The sequence below is a fragment of the Callionymus lyra genome, chromosome 15 (assembly GCF_982586985.1).
Source record: "Callionymus lyra chromosome 15, fCalLyr1.hap1.1, whole genome shotgun sequence".
NCBI classification, from domain to species: Eukaryota; Metazoa; Chordata; class Actinopteri; order Syngnathiformes; family Callionymidae; genus Callionymus; species Callionymus lyra.
Genome location: NC_141832.1, coordinates 6,611,055 through 6,638,143, shown reverse-complemented (window position 1 = coordinate 6,638,143; position 27,089 = coordinate 6,611,055). Strand labels below are relative to the sequence as shown.

At 42.7% G+C, this 27,089-nt stretch overlaps 1 protein-coding gene across 2 annotated transcripts; it reads right to left on the bottom strand.

The window, feature by feature from the left end:
* Window positions 1-4,206: 4,206 nt before the first annotated feature.
* Window positions 4,207-26,916, bottom strand: LOC148064680 (histone acetyltransferase KAT7-like). 2 transcript variants are annotated; one of them, XM_087808879.1, is made up of 15 exons: window positions 26,765-26,916; window positions 18,724-18,868; window positions 17,390-17,566; window positions 16,850-17,113; window positions 16,707-16,789; window positions 15,552-15,641; window positions 14,225-14,323; window positions 14,056-14,166; window positions 12,908-13,099; window positions 12,595-12,684; window positions 7,825-7,965; window positions 7,666-7,759; window positions 7,023-7,169; window positions 6,866-6,972; window positions 4,207-6,812 (listed from the first exon to the last, which is right to left on the bottom strand). In XM_087808879.1, exons 1-15 carry the CDS (start codon window positions 26,777-26,779, stop codon window positions 6,714-6,716), a joined length of 1,854 nt encoding a protein of 617 aa, XP_087665005.1. In that variant the 5' UTR covers window positions 26,780-26,916; the 3' UTR covers window positions 4,207-6,713. The 2 variants fall into 2 exon arrangements, with proteins under 2 accessions (XP_087665005.1, XP_087665006.1); XM_087808880.1 differs by having other exon boundaries at window positions 14,077-14,166.
* Between the last annotated feature and the right edge of the window lie 173 nt (window positions 26,917-27,089).

Here is a 27,089-nt window from a genome sequence, read left to right as displayed (position 1 = left end):
TCTTTCAATCTTTCTTTCTTCCTGTCAATTTCTTTCTTTCAATCTTTCTTTCTTTCTTCCTGTCTCTTTTTCTTTTTTTCAATCTTTCTTTCTGTCTTTCTTTCCTTCTTATTGTCTGTCATTCTTTCAATCTTTCTTTCTTCCTGTCAATTTCTGTCTGTCTGTCTGTCTGTCTGTCTGTCTGTGTCTGTCTGTCTGTATTTATTCTTGTCTCTTTCTTTCTTTCAATCTTTCTTTCTTTCTTTCTTCCTGTCTCTTTCTTTCTTTCTTCTTACTTTTTTTTTCTCTCTCTCTCAGGATTTAAACCTCATTTCAATATTAAAACTGATCCGACGCACAAATGAATGATCACAACAACAACACAATCGACTGATATTTCTTCCCGTCATTATTGGACTGTTGCCGCGACGACACTCGGGGGAGGAGCCTGACAGAGTGATGCTCACCAACGGCCCCCGGAGAGCTGGGACGGATTTACGTCTTCACCGTTGTTGTCCAGTAGTTTTTCTGCTGAAGTGATTCTTGACTTTACACCTCAGTGTTGAGACCAACAACCCTGGTTTAAAACTACACAACACTACACAACACAACAAATAACAACACTACACTACACTACTCAAGAGTGTTGATACCAGGGAGTTTTACCAACAACCCTCGTGTATAACTACACAACATAACACAACACGACACAATACAACACGATCAAATATTCTGATTCTGAATTATAAATCAATTTCAATGATCTTATATTGATTATTACTATCTTAACTGTTAGACACACACACACTCACATACACACAAACACCCTGACACACACACAAACTCTCTCTCACACACTCACACTCACACAGACACACACTCACACACACACACCTGTCATGAGGGTCTGTTCTCTCCATCATGAGGGGGCGAGGCCTGGCGAGTGTTTAAAAGCTGCTGCTCTTCCTTGGATCACAGTAACACACTCACACTCACACACTCACACACTCACACACACACACTAACACACTCTTGACACGCAGGTGTGTGTTCGGACTCATGGAGGCGCTGAAGTTGCTGCTGGTTCTGCTGGTTCTGGGGTCTCGAGAGGAAGAAGTCGAGGCCTGGAAGGTGAGAGGCTTTTATTTTGAAACTTCATCTCGACTAATAAATATATAAAAGTGTTTATTGGCTTAAATGTATCGAGAAATAAATGATTCAAAACTACAGTAAATTAATAAGAGAAACAAATGTACAATTATTTTAAATGAAATATTTTATTATTAATGTTTTAGTTAAATTCTGATCAATTTTACTGTGAACGACTCAAAATTAAACATGTTTATAAAATGTATTTATCACAAAATTCAACAACATGTAGAAAAGTAAGAGATGAAAGAAAGACAAGATCAAAGAGGTGAAAGAAGGAAAGAAGAAAAGATCAAAGAGGTGAAAGTAGGATAATACATACTGGCATATACAATATGTGTGTATATATAATATATGTGTAGTTATATGTGTGTGCATATATATAATATATGTGTATTTATATGTTTGTGTGTATATATAAGTGTGTATATATATGTGTGTGTATATATAATGTGTGTATATAACATATGTGTATATACATATGTGTGTTTATTTATAATATGAGTGTATATATATGTGTGTGTATATATAATATGTGTGTATATACATGTGTGTGTTTATATAAAAAATGAGTGTTTATGTGTGTGTATAAATAATATGTATATATATATATGTGTGTGTATATATAATATGTGTGTATATATATGTCTGTGTATATATAATATGTGTGTATATACATGTGTATATAACATGAATGTATGTGTGTGTGTATATAACATGAGTGTATATGTGTGTGTGTAACATGAGTGTATATGTGTGTGTATATATAACATGAGTGTATACATGTGTGTATATATAACATGAGTGTATACGTGTGTGTGTATATAACATGAGTGTATACGTGTGTGTATATATAACATAAGTGTATACGTGTGTGTTTATATAACATGAGTGTATACGTGTGTGTATATATAACATAAGTGTATACGTGTGTGTTTATATAACATGAGTGTATATGTGTGTGTATAACATGAGTGTATATGTGTGTGTATATATAACATGAGTGTATACATGTGTGTATATATAACATGAGTGTATACGTGTGTGTGTATATAACATGAGTGTATACGTGTGTGTATATATAACATAAGTGTATACGTGTGTGTTTATATAACATGAGTGTATACGTGTGTGTATATATAACATGAGTGTATACATGTGTGTATATATAACATGAGTGTATACATGTGTGTATATATAACATGAGTGTATACGTGTGTGTGTATATAACATGAGTGTATATGTGTGTGTATATATAACATGAGTGTATACGTGTGTGTATATATAACATAAGTGTATACGTGTGTGTTTATATAACATGAGTGTATACGTGTGTGTATATATAACATGAGTGTATATGTGTGTGTAAATATAACACGAGTGTATATGTGTGTGTAAATATAACATGAGTGTATATGTGTGTGTATAACAAGAGTGTATATGTGTGTGTATAACAAGAGTGTATATGTGTGTGTATATAACAAGAGTGTATATGTGTGTGTATAACAAGAGTGTATATGTGTGTGTATAACAAGAGTGTATATGTGTGTGTATATAACAAGAGTGTATATGTGTGTGTATAACAAGAGTGTATACGTGTGTGTAAATATAACACGAGTGTATATGTGTGTGTAAATATAACATGAGTGTATATGTGTGTGTATAACAAGAGTGTATATGTGTGTGTAGCCGGTGCGGCGGCGGATCACAGAGCGACTGTCAGAACTTCTCAAACGATCCAGAGCTCAGACGTTTCACGGCCTGATGGGAAGAAGTCCAGGTGAGTTTTTACAAAGTAAACCTTTATTTAAAAACGCGTGTAACGTTTTCAACTGATTCACACACGTCGAAGATAAAACACACTTTTGAACGTTTACAGTTAAGCTCAAGCGAATGGTTAAAGGTCAAAGGTGAAAGGAAGTCTTCATGTCTTCAGCAGGAAACAGAGCAGAGATGTTCGTGGGACTGATGGGAAGAAGTTTGGATGAAGGTGAACAACTTCCTGTTTCACAATAAGACACACGGTCCATGGATTTAAACTTGATTTTTCTTTCTTTCAGACGCGCAAGAAAAGTGGAAATATGAATAAAGAAGAAGAACATCTTCAAGTCTGACTCATTAAAAATATGTTGTGAGACATAAGACTCGTTTATTATATTCAAGCTATCAGAGCCAAGTTTATATTATTCTTTATTATTTAAAATAGTAAAATAACGTTTTAAACATTTGCTATAAATGACGGTCTATAGAGAAAAATAAACATTAATAAAACGTGTGCGATTTAACTTTTTTTCTGAAGTTTCAACGTAAATAAACATTTAATTTCATTAACAAATCTATTATCTTTCAAGAAGTCAATGAAGCGATGCTTCCGGTTCCGTGGAACGCTAACAATGCTAACCGCTAGAAACAACGTTATGGTTTTATATTTAAGGTTCATCACAATCTTTAACAATATTCTATCTTCAAGTTAAAAAACGTGTGTAATCGTTTAAAATGTAACGATTAATGTTTTATAAAACGTACCGTCTGCTGCCCTCTGGTGCATCAGCGTGAAAAGTCCGCGTGACAACATTGAAAATTGGTTCCTAGTAAACAATCCCATTGATCACGTGACTTGGATACTTCGTGATATTTATTATTTAATTGCTCCGTTTCTGTTGAGAAGAACTGGATCTGTTCATTAAATATGCGATTAATTTAACTGTGTTTCAAATAGACGACAGAAAAATGCTGCAGATTAAACCAATAGTGTATTTCTTCTCACATTTCCGGTTCCGGTCTGCGCGTCACAAACAAACATCACAAATATATCGTTTACATCCTTCTTTACAATTATTCATCAACAGATCGACCTTCATCGATAGATATTTGTTGTTTGGTTTATGTTCGGATAAAAACTGAAAAGAAAAAAACAATTGTTTCTTTTTTAGTGAAAAAACACGCTAAAAAAAGACAATAAATGACTAAAATAGTTGCTCATTGTGTGTTTCAAGACGACATATTCACACACTTTTTTTAAGACGGATCATCGTTGGTCACGTGACCACGTCATGTGACAACAAACGAGTCGGAGGGTCGTGTGAGTTCATTTATTAGATCCAATCTACAGGTCGACGCACAAACCATGGAGTAGAAAACGAGTTCAACACAACAACAGCAATAAATTAACCAGTGAAACACAAAACGACAACGAAGGCAACGGTTTGTCAGAAAAGATGAATCACGTCTGGAACTGTGGGATTCAAACCCTCAACTGTAACATTCATCAGGAGTGTGTGTGTGTGTGTGTGTGTGTGTGTGTGTGTGTGTGTGTGTGTGTTTCTGTTCTCAGGTGTTACTTCAAATGTGTCGGGATTGGAACCTTCAACCTCAACAACTCAAACCTTCTGTGTGCGAGACACTGTGTGCGTCTGCGAGTTTGTTTTGTGTTCACGACTAGGTTCACGTCACAGTCGTTAAGTTCAAAGGTCAAAGTTCTTTTATGTTTTATATCAATAAAGTGTTTGACAAATAATATCTTTGAGGGTTTTTTTCATGAAAATATTCTCGGTGTTTGTTCATGTTTGTGTTGCAATTAAATCTCCGGCCTCTAGATGGCAGCGGTCGTTACGTCCTCCGCAGCTACAGGAAGAATGATGACTGAGGACGAGAGGATACAGTGAGTCCAGCAGCTTTTAAAGCTGATGTTTGGACATATTTTGGTTTGAAAACAAATGAAAGTCACGACTTCGTCAAGAGTCATGTGGTCTGTAATTTCTGCAACTATGCTGTGTCTTTTTTAACGGTTGCCAAGCAACAAAATTTCGTTGCCAGTTTCACCGCTGTGTTTTTCTGTGAAACGACAATAAAAGTACTAGACAATACTACACATATATTGTTACTAGACTTTTACTACACACCTAATGATTACTCTTCTATTGATTATTTCAATCTGAAAGGTGTTTTATTTTGAAAGGATGGCGTTTCCTCTGACGTAACATCATCATGTGACTCTTGACTCGCTCGATCCAGTGAAGTTTTCATTGACAATAAAGCCATTTATTTTGACCTCTGACCTCGTCATGACGTGAGGAAACGTTTGTAAACACAAAGTAAAACTGCTCAGAAGAAAATAAAGTGTTTCATGTTGGCTGAGATTTGAAGGACAGAACGTGACTTAGAACAACATAGACCAGTGGAGTCGAGATCTGTCTGTGGCTCCGGAGACGTGAGAGAGACTTGAGGGCCAAACATCACATGAAGAACAAGTCGACTCTTGTGGGAACAAACTTGAGTTTCATGGTTCAGTCACAGCCAGAGGATCATGTGTCTGTGTGCGACTGATCATGTCTGGTTCATAATGTGGCCCCTCACATCAAGTCTGGTTCATTATGTGGCCCCTCACATCAGTCCTGCTTCATAATGTGGCCCCTCACATCAGTCCTGGTTCATAATGTGGCCCCTCACATCACTCCTGCTTCATAATGTGGCCCCTTACATTAGACCTGCTTCATAATGTGGCCCCTCACATCAGTCCTGCTTCATAATGTGGCCCCTCACATCAGTCCTGCTTCATAATGTGGCCCCTCACATCAGTCCTTGTTCATAATGTGGCCCCTCACATCAGTCCTGCTTCATAATGTGGCCCCTCACATCAGTCCTGGTTCATAATGTGGCCCCTCACATCAGTCCTGCTTCATAATGTGGCCCCTCACATCAGTCCTGGTTCATAATGTGGCCCCTCACATCACTCCTGCTTCATAATGTGGCCCCTCACATTAGACCTGCTTCATAATGTGGCCCCTCACATCAGTCCTGCTTCATAATGTGGCCCCTCACATTAGACCTGCTTCATAATGTGGCCCCTCACATCAGTCCTGCTTCATAATGTGGCCCCTCACATCAGTCCTGCTTCATAATGTGGCCCCTCACATCAGTCCTTGTTCATAATGTGGCCCCTCACATCAGTCCTGGTTCATAATGTGGCCCCTCAAATTAGTCCTGGTTCATAATGTGGCCCCTCATATCAGTCCTGCTTCATAATAAGGCCCCTCACATCAGTCCTGCTTCATAATAAGGCCCCTCACATCAGGTCTGGTTCATAATTTGGCCCCTCATATCAGTCCTGCTTCATAATGTGGCCCCTCATATCAGTCCTGCTTCATAATGTGGCCCCTCACATCAGTCCTGCTTCATAATGTGGCCCCTCACATCAGTCCTGCTTCATAATAAGGCCCCTCACATCAGGTCTGGTTCATAATGTGGCCCCTCATATCAGTCCTGCTTCATAATGTGGCCCCTCACATCAGTCCTGCTTCATAATGTGGCCCCTCACATCAGTCCTGCTTCATAATAAGGCCCCTCACATCAGGTCTGGTTCATAATGTGGCCCCTCATATCAGTCCTGCTTCATAATGTGGCCCCTCACATTAGACATGCTTCATAATAAGGCCCCTCACATCAGTCCTGACTCTGGCTGTGACTGATGAGCTCGGAGTGTGTGTGTGTGTGTGTGTGTGTGTGTGTGTGTGTGTGTGTGTGTGTGTGTGTGTGTGTGTGCGTTCATGCCAGTGTGGGACCAGGAAGTGTGTGTCGCGGCTCCTCTACGTTCCTTTAGGCGGCGTCCACTTCAAGGCGTTGGCGTCGATGGTCTTGCTGCTCCCGCGTTTCCCCTCCTTGGACTTCCAGTCGTCGATCAGGTCCTGCAGACAGGAGGCGCTATAGAGGCGGCGCGTCACACCTGAGGCGACCTTACCTGTCTCTTCAGGACCAGGTGTTTGCCCTTCCAGTACTTGAGCATCTGCAGCGACTGCAGCGTGCTCACGATGTCCACCGGGTTGACCGCCGTCTCCTGGCTGATCTCTGCACCACAGAGGAGTTAGCTCCGCCCCCAGCACACCTGCGCCTCCTACCTTTGATGGAGATCTCCTTCCCCTGGAAGCTGTGCAGGTATCGCAGCAGCACCTCCTTCCAGTAGCTGCGATAGCTGATGAGGCCCAGGTCAGACAGGGGGCGCTCAGGAGAACCTACCTTCTCCTCCACCTTGGACAGCAGGTAACCTGGCGACATGTTGTTGTTTACACTCTGAGCTTCTTAAGTCTTTCTTTACACTCTGAGCTTCTTGAGTCTTTCTTTACACTGAGAGCTTCTTAAGTCTTTCTTTACACTCTGAGCTTCTTAAGTCTTTCCTTAGAGCTTCTTAAGTCCTTCTTTACACTCTGAGCTTATTAAGTCTTTCTTTACAGTCTGGGCTTCTTAAGTCCCTCTTTACATTCTGAGCTTCTTAAGTCTTTCTTTACACTCTGAGCTACTGAAGTCATTCTTTAAACTTTGAGCTTCTTAAGTATTTCTTTACACTCTTATCGTCTTAAGACTTTCTTTACACTGTGAGCTTCTTAAGTCATTCTTTACACTGTGAGCTTCTTTAGACTTTCGTTACACTCAGAGCTTCATTTGTCCTTCTTTACAATCTGAGCTTCTTAAGTCTTTCTTTACACTCTGAGCTTCTTAAGACTTTCTTTACACTCTGAACTTCTTAAGTACTGATGAACTCACTGAAGTCGATGAGCATCTTGCCGAATCCCTGCCTCATGTACTGAGGCATGGTGAGGATGCAGGACACGTTGTAGTTCAGGAAGGAGTTCTTCTCCTGCAATAGACAATCCATGAGTCAAGTTCTTCTCCAGGTCTGAAGAGAAGGATGAGAGTCCTCACCTTGGAGAAGTAGCCCACCAGGTGGCAGCCCGTGTTGTCGGCCTCCGTCATCACGTAGAAGAGAAACGGCTCCACGTCGTAGTACAGAGTCTTGTGGTCCAGGAAGAGTTTGGCCAGAAGACACAAGTTCTGACAGTAGATCTGCAAGAGGTTTGGACTCATGAGACTCAGCCATGACACCATTATGACTCGACCATGACTCGGGCAGGACTGGGGCATGATTTGGGCAAGACTCGACCATGACACGATAATGACTCGACCATGACACGATAATGACTCGACCATGACACGATAATGACTCGATCATGACACGATAATGACTCGACCATGACACGATAATGACTCGATCATGACACGATAATGACTCGACCATGACACGATAATGACTCGATCATGACACGATAATGACTCGATCATGACACGATAATGACAAGATCATGACACGATAATGACAAGATCATGACACGATAATGACTCGACCATGACACGATAATGACTCGATCATGACACGATAATGACTCGATCATGACACGATAATGACAAGATCATGACACGATAATGACAAGATCATGACACGATAATGACAAGACCATGACACGATAATAACAAGATCATGACACGATAATGACTCGACCATGACACGATAATGACTCGATCATGACACGATAATGACTCGATCATGACACGATAATGACAAGATCATGACACGATAATGACAAGATCATGACACGATAATGACAAGACCATGACACGATAATGACAAGATCATGACACGATAATGACTCGATCATGACACGATAATGACTCGATCATGACACGATAATGACTCGATCATGACACGATAATGACAAGATCATGACGATAATGACTCGATCATGACACGATAATGACAAGATCATGACACGATAATGACAAGATCATGACACGATAATGACTCGATCATGACACGATAATGACAAGATCATGACACGATAATGACTCGATCATGACACGATAATGACAAGATCATGACACGATAATGACTCGATCATGACACGATAATGACAAGATCATGACACGATAATAACAAGATCATGACACGATAATGACTCGATCATGACACGATAATGACTCGATCATGACACGATAATGACTCGATCATGACACGATAATGACAAGATCATGACACGATAATGACTCGATCATGACACGATAATGACTCGATCATGACACGATAATAACAAGATCATGACACGATAATGACTCGATCATGACACGATAATGACAAGATCATGACACGATAATAACAAGATCATGACACGATAATGACTCGATCATGACACGATAATGACAAGATCATGACACGATAATAACAAGATCATGACACGATAATGACTCGATCATGACACGATAATGACAAGATCATGACACGATAATAACAAGATCATGACACGATAATGACAAGATCATGACGATAATGACTCGATCATGACACGATAATGACAAGATCATGACACGATAATGACAAGATCATGACACGATAATGACTCGATCATGACACGATAATGACAAGATCATGACACGATAATGACTCGATCATGACACGATAATGACAAGATCATGACACGATAATGACTCGATCATGACACGATAATAACAAGATCATGACACGATAATGACTCGATCATGACACGATAATGACTCGATCATGACACGATAATGACTCGATCATGACACGATAATGACTCGATCATGACACGATAATGACTCGATCATGACACGATAATGACAAGATCATGACACGATAATGACAAGATCATGACACGATAATGACTCGATCATGACACGATAATGACTCGATCATGACAAGTTAATGACAAGACCATGACACGATAATGACTCGATCATGACACGATAATGACTCGATCATGACAAGTTAATGACAAGACCATGACACGATAATGACTCGATCATGACACGATAATGACTCGATCATGACAAGTTAATGACAAGACCATGACACGATAATAACAAGATCATGACACGATAATGACTCGATCATGACACGTTAATGACAAGACCATGACACGATAATGACTCGATCATGACTCAAACATGACACTATCATGACACGATAATGACAAGATCATGACATGATAATGACAAGACCGTGACACGATAATGACTCGATCATGACACGATAATGACTCGATCATGACAAGACCATGACTCGATCATGACAAGACCATGACTCGATCATGACACGATAATGACACGATAATGACTCGATAATGACTCGATCATGACACGATAATGACTCGATCATGACAAGAACATGACACGATCATGACAAGACCATGACACGATAATGACAAGACCATGACTCGATAATGACTCGATCATGACACGATAATGACACGATAATGACTCGATCATGACACTATCATGACACGATAATGACAAGATCATGACATGATAATGACAAGACCGTGACACGATAATGACTCGATCATGACACGATAATGACTCGATCATGACAAGACCATGACTCGATCATGACAAGACCATGACTCGATCATGACACGATAATGACACGATAATGACTCGATAATGACTCGATCATGACACGATAATGACTCGATCATGACAAGAACATGACACGATCATGACAAGACCATGACACGATAATGACAAGACCATGACTCGATAATGACTCGATCATGACACGATAATGACACGATAATGACTCGATCATGACACGATCATGACTCGATAATGACAAGACCATGACTCGATCATGACACGATAATGACACGATAATGACTCGATAATGACTCGATCATGACACGATAATGACTCGATCATGACAAGAACATGACACGATCATGACAAGACCATGACACGATAATGACAAGACCATGACTCGATAATGACTCGATCATGACACGATAATGACACGATAATGACTCGATCATGACACTATCATGACACGATAATGACAAGATCATGACATGATAATGACAAGACCGTGACACGATAATGACTCGATCATGACACGATAATGACTCGATCATGACAAGACCATGACTCGATCATGACAAGACCATGACTCGATCATGACACGATAATGACACGATAATGACTCGATAATGACTCGATCATGACACGATAATGACTCGATCATGACAAGAACATGACACGATCATGACAAGACCATGACACGATAATGACAAGACCATGACTCGATAATGACTCGATCATGACACGATAATGACACGATAATGACTCGATCATGACACGATCATGACAAGACCATGACACGATAATGACTCGATCATGACACGATAATGACTCGATCATGACAAGCCATGACACGATAATGACTCGATCATGACACGATAATGACTCGATCATGACAAGACCATGACTCGATCATGACACGATAATGACACGATAATGACTCGATCATGACACGATAATGACAAGACCATGACTCGATAATGACTCGATAATGACTCGATCATGAAACGATAATGACAAGACCATGACACGGTAATGACAAGACCATGACACGATAATGACTCGATTATGACACGATAATGACTCGATCATGACACGATAATGACTCGATCATGACACGATAATGACTCGATCATGACACGATAATGACGTGATCATGACACGATAATGACAAGACCATGACACGATTATGACACGATAATGACACAATAATGACAAGATCATGACTCGATCATGACACGATAATGACTCGATCATGACACAATAATGACAAGATCATGACTCGATAATGACTCGATCATGACACGATAATGACAAGATAATGACTCGATCATGACAAGACCATGACACGATAATGACAAGACCATGACACGATAATGACTCGATCATGACACGATAATGACTCGATCATGACACGATAATGACAAGACCATGACACGATAATGACTCGATCATGACACGATAATGACTCGATCATGACACGATAATGACTCGATCATGACACGATAATGACTCGATCATGACACGATAATGACTCGATCATGACACGTTAATGACAAGATCATGACACGATAATGACTCGATCATGACACGATAATGACTCGATCATGACACGTTAATGACAAGATCATGACACGATAATGACTCGATCATGACACGATAATGACTCGATCATGACACGTTAATGACAAGATCATGACACGATAATGACTCGATCATGACAAGATAATGACTCGACCATGACACGATAATGACTCGACCATGACACGATAATGACTCGATCATGACAAGATAATGACTCGACCATGACACGATAATAACAAGATCATGACACGATAATGACTCGACCATGACACGATAATAACAAGATCATGACACGATAATGACAAGACCATGACAAGATAATGACTCGACCATGACACGATAATAACAAGATCATGACACGATAATGACTCGACCATGACACGATAATAACAAGATCATGACACGATAATAACAAGATCATGACACGATAATAACAAGATCATGACACGATAATGACTCGATCATGACACGATAATAACAAGATCATGACACGATAATAACAAGATCATGACACGATAATGACTCGACCATGACACGATAATAACAAGATCATGACACGATAATAACAAGATCATGACACGATAATAACAAGATCATGACACGATAATAACAAGATCATGACACGATAATGACTCAAGCACGACTTGACCGCGACAGGAGCAGGACACAATAATGACTCGTCCTCACCTTGTTCTTCTTCCCGTCCACCTCGAACACGGAGATGTTGGTCTTCCTGTAGATCTCGTCTCCAGGCGGATGCTTCCACACACACTTGGCCTGCAGACACACACGTGTCACACACTCATCAAAGTATATCTTCATGAATTTAAGGTTTATTGAAACTAATCATTCAAGTTGAAATCATGGAAAAATCTTCTGATCTTTTCTCTAAATGAAAGTTTCACCAGGATGTGTTCCATCAATAATAAATCAATAATACTCTGATGACAGGTACAGTGTAGCGGCTCGTTTTCAAGTACTACCATTCAAGTCGTCTCACCATGTGGCGCCGCAGGATGGTCTGGCTCTTCATGTACTTGAGGCAGAACTCGCACATGTAGAGTCGGCCCAGCCGGGCGTACTCCTCCGGGTAGGGCGAGTGGTACCAGGTGTCCAGCTCGTAGCGGCCGAACACGATGGTCTTGATCATGTTGCTGCCCTCGGACACCTGGCCGGCCAGACGCAGCTTCTCCTGCTCGGGCAGAGACACAGAGGCTTCAGAGGAGGGGGACTAGCGCCGCGGAGACTTCCAGACAAACGCTGACTGAAGGAGGAACATGGAGAGAAAGAAAAAACTGACCTCTGTGGAAAAAAAAAAAACGTTTAAAATGTGTTTCGCTGGAAACAGAAGCTAAAGTTTACCAGATGGAAAAAAATGACTGACAAACTGCAACTTAAAGTCCCTTTGTTTGAAAAAAGATGGTCCTGTCATTCAATATTAGGGACAAGAACTGGTTGGTTGGTGAGCAATTACTGTTGTAATACAATTGTGATTTGTTTTTGTGGATTTGTTTTACTTCTCTTCCTCCTCAAACTTATTGTTTCAGTTCTGAAGAACTAAAAGTATAATTGAGACGCATCATCTGAACACAGATACTGTCGAACTGAATGTTTAGCTCTATCTTAATTTGTCTCAAGGTAAAGGTTATTTTTGTTTTTGTTTGTTTTTATTTTTGGTATTCTTTTTTCTTTTTGAATTGCCTTTGTAAGTAAGTTATTTTTATTTATATAGCGCTTTTCCAGACCAGGGTCACAAAGCGCTTAAACAATCAAAACAATATTCAATAAAGTATATACTTTAAAGGTCAAGATAAAACTGATAACACAACAGGAGTTCCAGAAAATAAAGTATTTGTATCGCTGTGTTTCATGTATCTACCTGATGGGTGACTTGAATAGGAGTACCTTGTTGCATGTGTACTACATATTATGGATATGTCATCTACGATTGATGTGAATTAACAATAAAGAAGTTAAAAAAAATAAAAAAAATAAAAAAGTGTTTCGCTATTTCAAGCAAACGATGAAACGTGAAAAAGGTGAAACGATGAAACGATGAAACGTGTGATGAGAAGATGGCGAGAGCAGCGAACACAGGAGGAACAGAAGAGCAGCAGCAGCAGACGGAGGTGAAGATGACTCTCTTACAAGGTCTTCCGATGCACGTGCCTGCGCTTTCCTGAACAGCTCCAGGTCGTAGTCGCTGGTGATGTTCTCCAGCAGAGGCTCGCGGCTGCTGCCGTGCGTCTGCCGGTGATCCTGGGAAGACACACCACGGGTTTGGACCGTCGTCAAAAACACTCGCTCGTCTACCGACCGTGTGCTTGTCCTTCTCCTCCTTGTTGAGGCTGCTGTTCCTCTTCCTCCTCAGGTCCGTCACCTTCTCCTTGTAGCTGAGCTGGTGCTCGGTCGGGCCCTGGAAACACATGTCGATCGATGAAAGCTGAGGAGACTCGTCAGGATCGACTCATTCGTTGCGTTTTTAAACAAATACTTGTTTCGCTCCCTCTGCTGTTCAAACGTTGTAACTGCATTGTTGTGAAAACAGAAGTGTCTCCGACACCACATGAACGACTTCTTCCATGATAGAAATAATGGCTTCACTCCTCCTCCAGCTGTAATCACGCTTTGTTTATACAACGAGTCCCTTGGAGGTGGAGAGAACCATTGACGACGCGCGGTGACAAACCTCCACGCTTGACCAATCACAGCAGTGTGGGTGTGGTTATGGTCAACAAGATTTAATAGTGTGGAGTGTGGAATCGTGGAGTAATACTACAGAGAATCGTGGAGTAAAACTATGGATAATTGTGGAGTAATGATACATAGAAATGTAGAGTAATACTATGGAGAATTGTGGAGTAAGACTATGGATAATTGTGGAGTAATACTAGGGCGAATTTTGGAAAAATACTACAGAGTATCCTGGAGTAATACTACAGAGTATCCTGGAGTAATACTACTGATAATAGTGGAGTAGTACTACAGAGAATCGTGGAGTAATAGTACAGAGTATCCTGGAGTAATACTACAGAGTATCGTGAAGTAATACTACTGACAATCGTGGAGTAATACTAGAGAATCGCAGAGTAATACTATGGATAATTGTGGAGTAATAATACATAGAATTGTGGAGTAATACTATGGATAATTGTGGAGTAATACTACTGAGAATTGTGGAGTAATAATAATGAGAATCGTGGAGTAATACTACGGAGAATTGTGGAGTAATACTACTGAGAATTGTGTAAAAAGACACTTTAAAAAAGCAATAAGCTCATAAAAACTTATTGCTCGATAACGAATCCGATGCTCGTCCATTAACCAAACATGTTGTTGAACTAGTATCCGCTCATATAATCATAATATCATCCACGTATCATTCTGGTCACACAAGAGGAAACTTTACCTCCTGGTTATACTTGTAATATCCAGTTGTGTGTCGATGCAGTTTCTCTTCCTGACTGATCGCTCGCAGCATGAAGTCAGACTGAGAAGCTTTTATGAGCGGAGGCGAGCGGCGGCGCAGCTGCAATAAACTTCCTCTCGCCAACATATTAACAGGAAGTGCTTCTCTCGGGCTGAATTCAGGATCTCATTAAAGCTTCTGACGGCGTGTGATGGAGCAGGTGCGTCATGCGTACCTGGCTCCTGGTGGCGTGTCGGTTCTCGTCCTGCCGGTGCGACAGAGTCCGCTCCTCGCTCGCCGCCTTTTCCCGCGTCGGCGCCTTCCCCTGTCAAAACATGGCCGACGGGTCAGACCCGCGGCGCCGACTCGTCGTCGGGAGGTTCGGCTGATGTGCGGGAGATGAAGGAGCTCCATCTTTGCAGGGTCTACGGCCCCCTCGTCGCGCCGCGTTAGCGATCTACGCCAACATGTGATTGATTTCTACAAACACTTCAACCACACGCACCTCACTTACGGTGCAACAAAACACTGACCTCCCATGATGCCTTTCTGCACAACGCTCTAGTTGAACGAGGTCAAAAGAAGTTTCTGAATCACTGATGTTTTATTACAGTCTGATCCTTCTTTATTTTATTTTGTTTAACAGCCGTATCTGGGCGGCAAAGCCAGAGGGGAGCGGGTCCTTGACACCCGCGCGACCCCAAACAAAACAAGGGATTTCATTGACAGGTTCATGATGTAACCCCTGAAATAATCCAGTATAAATGTTTGTATCATTTGAATCATAACTATAATTGTTTGCCGGTCTCTCATTATGGTGGAGTCGCTGCTACGTTTTACAGAGATACGCGTTTGATTATTAATAAATATATAATATTTGTAATAACTACAGCAGAAAAGTTATGGTGATACTAGAAAAAAAAAACCCACTAAAATCTACTAAAAACTTGGTTTTAATGACTGTAATTGTATTGAAATGTGTTTATTTTATTTTGTGTTTGTCAGTTCAATTCATGAACAAATCAAGATTAGAACCACCATTTATGGAGAATATAGTTGGGATGTAAGGATTTAAGATCTTCATATATAAAAGCACATTCAAATAATGATTTGTTCAAAGGTGTTCTGTACTTTAACAGATCATTAACCAGGTTCAAACTAGTTGTCGGTTCACTGGTGTTCTTTACCTTCTTTCATTTCTTTACTTTAATCATCATTATGATCATTTTAAAGTAGTAATATACACATGTATAGTGACTATATACCTATATAAGATTGATGTTCTACACATTCGTATGAGACTCTAACACTTGGACGTCCATGTGTTTGAAACAATGTAATAAAAAACGTTAAAAATAAAGGCGTGTCGTGCGTCGTCAGAGGATCATACCTTGCATTCGTCCACGGACAGATTGTGGTAGAGAGGACATCCTGAGATGGAAAAATGTCTCTCGTGTCTCCCGGTCAGGTGACCTAAGAGGTGAAAGGTCACGTTAACCACACGTTTCGGCGCCACTGACGGCGGCGGCTCACCCAGGGAGTTGCACCCGGGCGTCGGGCACTTCATGTTGAAGTTGTAGCTCTCGTGGAAGCGTCGGCGCTTGGGCCGGTGCGAGAGGTCGTGCTCCGCCGCCTCCTTGAGCGACAGCTCCTTGGCCAGACGCTCGTCCTCCTCCTGCGAGACGGCGGCGTCGTTGCCGGACGAGCCGCAGGCGTCGAGGTCCGACTCGGACGAGGCCGCGTTCCCCGTCGGCGTGCGCGGCGGCGACTCCTCGTGCTCGGCGCGCCTCTTCAGGCCTGGCGAGCGGGACGAGCGGGCGGATTAGCGACCTCACCTTTGACCTTTGACCCGTGTCAAACCGACATGGAGCGGAGGTTTCGCGTGACGACATCGGGACATTGAATGTTACATTTCAAATGTTTGCGAACCGACTTCATCGTCTTCTCTATTCAAGTCTCTCTAACGGAACGTCTCTCGAACCTTCACCTTCTATGAACCCTGACCGAACAAGAGTCACGTGACCCCGCCATCATCGACCTACAACAGTCAAAGTGAACCTGAAGGAGTCTTACCGTTGGTCTCGGTGTCAGACCCGGACGACCTGCTCTGGCGCAGCGGGTACTTTTTGGCGGCGGAGTGTGTCGCCCCCTGCTGGCTGCGAGTGACCCTGCGGCCGGAGGTGAAGACGGCGGAAGATGCTTCGTCCGCAGCTTCATCTGGACTCACGGCCGCGTGAGACGAGCTGCTGTCTGCGAGGAAGACACAGAGGTTCAGGTGCAGAAGGTCTACCTGGCCGTCGGTTCCTTCTGATGGTGGTGAGTAGAAGGAGGTCAGAGGTCAGAGGTCAGAGGTCGGGTGTGAGTGGGGTCGGCCTGTCTGGACAGATGTTCGATGACCGGACAAAAACAATAGGAAGTAGTGAAGAACATCACAACACACATCATATTAGAGGATTATTTCCTGCCATAACACGATCATATTATCTTAACTTCCCTTTGATCGAACAAACTGAGATATTTATGAAATCACTGCTGAGTCGTCAGAACATGTGATGCGTCTGATCGATGAAGATGATTCAAGCCTGTAAATGAATCAAGTTATACATTATTAAATGTAGGAAATTACAGCAAAAATATTAGCTTTTCACGCTACTTGTTATTTATTAAGGTTAACATTATTCCATCTTTAATTCAAAATAGAAACACATTCAGTTATGAGGTATTTGACTTGATTCATCTGGTTAGTGGTGAAAAGTTGACTTACTTTAGTTCAAAACTAAGAATTAAATTCAGTCTTTTCTATTTTGAATGGTTAAAAACCATTTAAATAATTAAAAGCCAGTCACGTGACTCACTCATTACTTTTTTTTGTAATTAAACCACATTTTTCTATTGAATTTAAAAGCGTATCAATTTTGAAAAATGACTTTTGAATTACTTTAATGATCAAATTAGGAATTTTGAAATGTCCTGCGACAACATTTCTATGTTCTTTGATATAAAATATTTACAAAACAACAAGTTGTTTGCTGCTTTGAAGTTAAAACTTTTTTTTTTTTTTTTGCTAAATTTAAACATTTTCCAACAAATAAACTACAGTAAAGTACACATAAAGTACAACTATACTAACTAATAAAGGACACGTGTCTACTGAACTTATACTACTCAGGTGATGAAATAAGAGATAAAATATTTATTATTAACGTAGTTATTCAATATTATATTCACACGTCATCCTCTGGCGTCAGTTAGCATAACGTAGCTAGTTAGCATCGTGAAGCTGTGGCTCGACAGACACAAAATGGAGGCTAAAGAAGGAAGCGAACGTGTTGATGACGTTTGAATCCAACACCTTCAACCCTGGAATGTTCCTTTAAATGTGCGACTCGTCCGCGCGAACACTTTACCTTGAGAGTTCCGGCTGAGGCGCAGTGACGTGCGGGTCAGGCGCGTGCTGGTGCGTCGGCGCGCGTGCACGCCAGCCTCGGGTTGCTCGAGATCGGCGGAAAAATCCGAGTCCTCGGTCCCGTCCGAGCTGCTGCCCGCGGGCCTCTGAGGGGACGGAAGAGACACGGATCAGGGTCTCACTACTCACCGCGCGTGACTCGTCTTTGACTGACGTCAGAGCTGACGGTTCTGGACAGAGGATAGTCCAACATGGAGCCCATGCTGTCAATCAAGAGTCTGGGATCTATGTGTGCGGGTCCAGGGCCGGGGTCTGGAGCAGGTTCAGGGACTGGGTCTGGAGCAGGAGGTCCCTCCACATGACCGTCAATGGAGGTGCATGAGGGGGTTCAAATGAAGACCCTGTCCTGGGTGGGGGTGGGGCTGTGGTTGCCATGGCAACACACACGGACATTCTTTCATGATGTGGCGAGAGACGGTTGTTGAGGTGTTTATTATTTTTATTATTATAATACATTCTGTTTAAAAACCATCTTATTAAGAGACATTTATTTCATTTATCTGCGTTTTCTTTTGAAACATTTAATTTTTCAGGCTCTTTGTAGAAGAAAAATACAAACGTGATTATGTAGTTTTACATGTACAAATATTTGACAACATAATATAAAAACTACAAAATAAATAAGAGCAATAATAGGAGAGGCAAAGTAAAGTTAACAATGTCAAAAATGCAAACAATAATAAACAAAGACTAACATTTTGATTTGGTGAATGAAAAGTAAGTAATTAAGTATTTATGAAGTACAACGAGTGTCATCAGGCATTACTCTGATTCTGTTTGGATGTATTTTGATAATAAGGCAAAAATATTTATCTTTTTTTTAAAGCAAATAATGGAATTTATTATAGTATTTTTTAGAAATGGAATTTATTATAGTATTTTTTAGAAATCAATCAAATATACGTATGAAAAACTTCTACATCCACATCAATGACAATTAATGTGAAATAAAGGCTATTTTTGTTCCCAATATCATAAGAACTGATCCATAATGTGGAGATCGGGTTGAGCACTAGACAATAAATACTATAATCAAACGTATAAAAAAAAAAGTTAAAAGTTGACAGCAGTTAAAAAGTTACTGTCCAAAAACATTATAGCAAGACTTAACACACACATGAAAATAAACAATATATATTATAATCACATAATGCATAAATAATACACAATAAAAGCAATAATAATGAGGATTAAAAAAAGAAGTAAAAATACACGCGCATCAATCACCCGCCACATGATGACTATTTGACAACAGCGCATCAATCACCCGCCACATGATGACTATTTGACAACGGCGCATCAATCACCCGCCACATGATGACTATTTGACAACGGCGCATCAATCACCCGCCACATGATGACTATTTGACAACGGCGCATCAATCACCCGCCACATGATGACTATTTGACAACGGCGCATCAATCACCCGCCACATGATGACTATTTGACAACGGCGCATCAATCACCCGCCACATGATGAGTATTTGACAACAGCGCATCAATCACCCGCCACATGATGACTATTTGACAACGGCGCATCAATCACCCGCCACATGATGACTATTTGACAACGGCGCATCAATCACCCGCCACATGATGACTATTTGACAACGGCGCATCAATCACCCGCCACATGATGAGTATTTGACAACGGCGCATCAATCACCCGCCACATGATGACTATTTGACAACGGCGCATCAATCACCCGCCACATGATGACTATTTGACAACGGCGCATCAATCACCCGCCACATGATGACTATTTGACAACGGCGCATCAATCACCCGCCACATGATGACTATTTGACAACGGCGCATCAATCACCCGCCACATGATGACTATTTGACAACGGCGCATCAATCACCCGCCACATGATGACTATTTGACAACAGCGCATCAATCACCCGCCACATGATGACTATTTGACAACAGCGGATCAATCCCCCCCCACATGATGACTATTTGACAACGGCGCATCAATCACCCGCCACATGATGACTATTTGACAACAGCGCATCAATCACCCGCCACATGATGACTATTTGACAACAGCGCATCAATCACCCGCCACATGATGACTATTTGACAACGGCGCATCAATCACCCGCCACATGATGACTATTTGACAACGGCGCATCAATCACCCGCCACATGATGACTATTTGACAACGGCGCATCAATCACCCGCCACATGATGACTATTTGACAACGGCGCATCAATCACCCGCCACATGATGACTATTTGACAACGGCGCATCAATCACCCGCCACATGATGACTATTTGACAACGGCGCATCAATCACCCGCCACATGATGACTATTTGACAACGGCGCATCAATCACCCGCCACATGATGACTATTTGACAACAGCGCATCAATCATCCGCCACATGATGACTATTTGACAACAGCGCATCAATCACCCGCCACATGATAATTATTTGACAACGGCGCATCAATCACCCGCCACATGATGACTATTTGACAACAGCGCATAAATCACCCGCCACATGATGACTATTTGACAACAGCGCATCAATCACCCGCCACATGATGACTATTTGACAACAGCGCATCAATCACCCGCCACATGATGACTATTTGACAACAGCGCATCAATCACCCGCCACATGATGACTATTTGACAACAGCGCATCAATCACCCGCCACATGATGACTACTTGACAACAGCGCATCAATCACCCGCCACATGATGACTACTTGACAACAGCGCATCAATCACCCGAAACATGATGACTATTTGACAACAACGCATCAATCACCCGCCACATGATGACCATTTGACAACAGCGCATCAATCACCCGCCACATGATGACCATTTGACAACAGCGCATCAATCACCCGCCACATGATGACCATTTGACAACAGCGCATCAATCACCCGCCACATGATGACCATTTGACAACAGCGCATCAATCACCCGCCACATGATGACCATTTGACAACAGCGCATCAATCACCCGCCACATGATGACCATTTGACAACAGCGCATCAATCACCCGCCACATGATGACCATTTGACAACAGCGCATCAATCACCCGCCACATGATGACCATTTGACAACAGCGCATCAATCACCCGCCACATGATGACCATTTGACAACAGCGCATCAATCACCCGCCACATGATAATTATTTGACAACAGCGCATCAATCACCCGCCACATGATAATTATTTGACAACAGCGCATCAATCACCCGCCACATGATGACCATTTGACAACAGCGCATCAATCACCCGCCACATGATGACCATTTGACAACAGCGCATCAATCACCCGCCACATGATGAGTATTTGACAACAGCGCATCAATCACCCGCCACATGATGACTATTTGACAACAGCGCATCAATCACCCGCCACCTGATGACTATTTGACAACAGCGCATCAATCACCCGCCACATGATGACTATTTGACAACGGCGCATCAATCACCCGCCACATGATAATTATTTGACAACGGCGCATCAATCACCCGCCACATGATGACCATTTGACAACGGCGCATCAATCACCCGCCACATGATAATTATTTGACAACAGCGCATAAATCACCCGCCACATGATGACTATTTGACAACAGCGCATCAATCACCCGAAACATGATGACTATTTGACAACAGCGCATCAATCATCCGCCACATGATAATTATTTGACAACAGCGCATCAATCACCCGCCACATGATGACCATTTGACAACAGCGCATCAATCACCCGCCACATGATGACCATTTGACAACAGTGCATCAATCACCCGCCACATGATGACTATTTGACAACAGCGCATCAATCACCCGCCACATGATGACTATTTGACAACAGCGCATCAATCACCCGCCACATGATGACTATTTGACAACAGCGCATCAATCACCCGCCACATGATGACTATTTGACAACGGCGCATCAATCACCCGCCACATGATGACTATTTGACAACGGCGCATCAATCACCCGCCACATGATGACTATTTGACAACGGCGCATCAATCACCCGCCACATGATGACTATTTGACAACGGCGCATCAATCACCCGCCACATGATGAGTATTTGACAACAGCGCATCAATCACCCGCCACATGATGACTATTTGACAACGGCGCATCAATCACCCGCCACATGATGACTATTTGACAACGGCGCATCAATCACCCGCCACATGATGACTATTTGACAACGGCGCATCAATCACCCGCCACATGATGACTATTTGACAACGGCGCATCAATCACCCGCCACATGATGACTATTTGACAACGGCGCATCAATCACCCGCCACATGATGACTATTTGACAACGGCGCATCAATCACCCGCCACATGATGACTATTTGACAACGGCGCATCAATCACCCGCCACATGATGACTATTTGACAACGGCGCATCAATCACCCGCCACATGATGACTATTTGACAACGGCGCATCAATCACCCGCCACATGATGACTATTTGACAACAGCGCATCAATCACCCGCCACATGATGACTATTTGACAACAGCGGATCAATCCCCCCCCACATGATGACTATTTGACAACGGCGCATCAATCACCCGCCACATGATGACTATTTGACAACAGCGCATCAATCACCCGCCACATGATGACTATTTGACAACAGCGCATCAATCACCCGCCACATGATGACTATTTGACAACGGCGCATCAATCACCCGCCACATGATGACTATTTGACAACGGCGCATCAATCACCCGCCACATGATGACTATTTGACAACGGCGCATCAATCACCCGCCACATGATGACTATTTGACAACGGCGCATCAATCACCCGCCACATGATGACTATTTGACAACGGCGCATCAATCACCCGCCACATGATGACTATTTGACAACGGCGCATCAATCACCCGCCACATGATGACTATTTGACAACGGCGCATCAATCACCCGCCACATGATGACTATTTGACAACAGCGCATCAATCATCCGCCACATGATGACTATTTGACAACAGCGCATCAATCACCCGCCACATGATAATTATTTGACAACGGCGCATCAATCACCCGCCACATGATGACTATTTGACAACAGCGCATAAATCACCCGCCACATGATGACTATTTGACAACAGCGCATCAATCACCCGCCACATGATGACTATTTGACAACAGCGCATCAATCACCCGCCACATGATGACTATTTGACAACAGCGCATCAATCACCCGCCACATGATGACTATTTGACAACAGCGCATCAATCACCCGCCACATGATGACTATTTGACAACAGCGCATCAATCACCCGCCACATGATGACTACTTGACAACAGCGCATCAATCACCCGCCACATGATGACTACTTGACAACAGCGCATCAATCACCCGAAACATGATGACTATTTGACAACAACGCATCAATCACCCGCCACATGATGACCATTTGACAACAGCGCATCAATCACCCGCCACATGATGACCATTTGACAACAGCGCATCAATCACCCGCCACATGATGACCATTTGACAACAGCGCATCAATCACCCGCCACATGATGACCATTTGACAACAGCGCATCAATCACCCGCCACATGATGACCATTTGACAACAGCGCATCAATCACCCGCCACATGATGACCATTTGACAACAGCGCATCAATCACCCGCCACATGATGACCATTTGACAACAGCGCATCAATCACCCGCCACATGATGACCATTTGACAACAGCGCATCAATCACCCGCCACATGATGACCATTTGACAACAGCGCATCAATCACCCGCCACATGATGACCATTTGACAACAGCGCATCAATCACCCGCCACATGATAATTATTTGACAACAGCGCATCAATCACCCGCCACATGATAATTATTTGACAACAGCGCATCAATCACCCGCCACATGATGACCATTTGACAACAGCGCATCAATCACCCGCCACATGATGACCATTTGACAACAGCGCATCAATCACCCGCCACATGATGAGTATTTGACAACAGCGCATCAATCACCCGCCACATGATGACTATTTGACAACAGCGCATCAATCACCCGCCACCTGATGACTATTTGACAACAGCGCATCAATCACCCGCCACATGATGACTATTTGACAACGGCGCATCAATCACCCGCCACATGATAATTATTTGACAACGGCGCATCAATCACCCGCCACATGATGACCATTTGACAACGGCGCATCAATCACCCGCCACATGATGACCATTTGACAACGGCGCATCAATCACCCGCCACATGATGACCATTTGACAACGGCGCATCAATCACCCGCCACATGATGACCATTTGACAACGGCGCATCAATCACCCGCCACATGATAATTATTTGACAACAGCGCATAAATCACCCGCCACATGATGACTATTTGACAACAGCGCATCAATCACCCGAAACATGATGACTATTTGACAACAGCGCATCAATCATCCGCCACATGATAATTATTTGACAACAGCGCATCAATCACCCGCCACATGATGACCATTTGACAACAGCGCATCAATCACCCGCCACATGATGACCATTTGACAACAGTGCATCAATCACCCGCCACATGATGACTATTTGACAACAGCGCATCAATCACCCGCCACATGATGACTATTTGACAACAGCGCATCAATCACCCGCCACATGATGACTATTTGACAACAGCGCATCAATCACCCGCCACATGATGACTATTTGACAACAGCGCATCAATCACCCGCCACATGATGACTATTTGACAAAAGCGCATCAATCACCCGCCACATGATGACTATTTGACAACAGCGCATCAATCACCCGCCACATGGAGCACTATTTGACAACAGCGCATCAATCACCCGCCACATGATGACTATTTGACAACAGCGCATCAATCACCCGCCACATAATGACTATTTGACAAAAGCGCATCAATCACCCGCCACATGATGACTATTTGACAACAGCGCATCAATCACCCGCCACATGATGACTATTTGACAACAGCGCATCAATCACCCGCCACATGATGACTATTTGACAACAGCGCATCAATCACCCGCCACATGATGACTATTTGACAACAGCGCATCAATCAGCCGCCACATGATGACTATTTGACAACAGCGCATCAATCACCCGCCACATGATGACTATTTGACAACAGCGCATCAATCACCCGCCACATGATGACTATTTGACAACAGCGCATCAATCACCCGCCACATGATGACTATTTGACAACAGCGCATCAATCACCCGCCACATGATAATTATTTGACAACGGCGCATCAATCACCCGCCACATGATGACCATTTGACAACGGCACATCAATCACCCGCCACATGATGACCATTTGACAACAGCGCATCAATCACCCGAAACATGATGACTATTTGACAACAGCGCATCAATCACCCGCCACATGGAGCACTATTTGACAACAGCGCATCAATCACCCGCCACATGGAGCACTATTTGACAACATCACAACAGTCGTGGGCGCGATTTGCATACGGCCAATGAATTAGCGACGTGGGCGGGGCTTGATTATGTTATGCCCAATGACAACCAAGCGTTTCTCGACACTGACCAATCAGCGTGTTGTTTTGGTGCTGGCGCCTCGCTTCGTTCGAACAGTTCTTTCCGCGTCAGATCAAATCGCATCTTTCCATTAAACACACACTTTCCTCCGGTGATCACACATGTAAACACACACCGAGTGATCGTTCACAGGTGTGAAATGATGAACGTGTGAATCTGAACAACAGCAACATCCTTGCGTGGCATTAGTACACGAGCTAAGCTAAGCTACCAAACATTCAAAATGACGGTCAAAATGACAGCAAATGAAAGTCAAAGTTAAACAAATGCAACGTTTCCTGTCGATATGTATCTGCACTGACGGTGTGAGGTCGACACGACCATGACGTGATGTTCGATCCGTGGACGAGCACGAGCACAACGCTCACCTTTCTTCTGGGCATGTTGCACCGACAGCGAGTGAGTCTCGGTATGAACTCGGGTTTGGTCCCACAGGCGCCAAGAACCTGCTGCTATAACAACAGTCAACAAGCAGCTCAATAGAAAAAAGGGCGCACCAATTTCTTTGGCAGTTCCTTCACTGCGCATGCTCGGTCCGACACATAAATACATCCGCACTGGAGGCGAGAAACACGAGAGACGGTTGGTTCCTTTGTGACGCGACGACGCGATTGAAGTGACACAACATCAGGTGGACGTTAATTCAGAATAAAATAATTTAAAAATAATTATAATAATTTAAATTCATAAAAT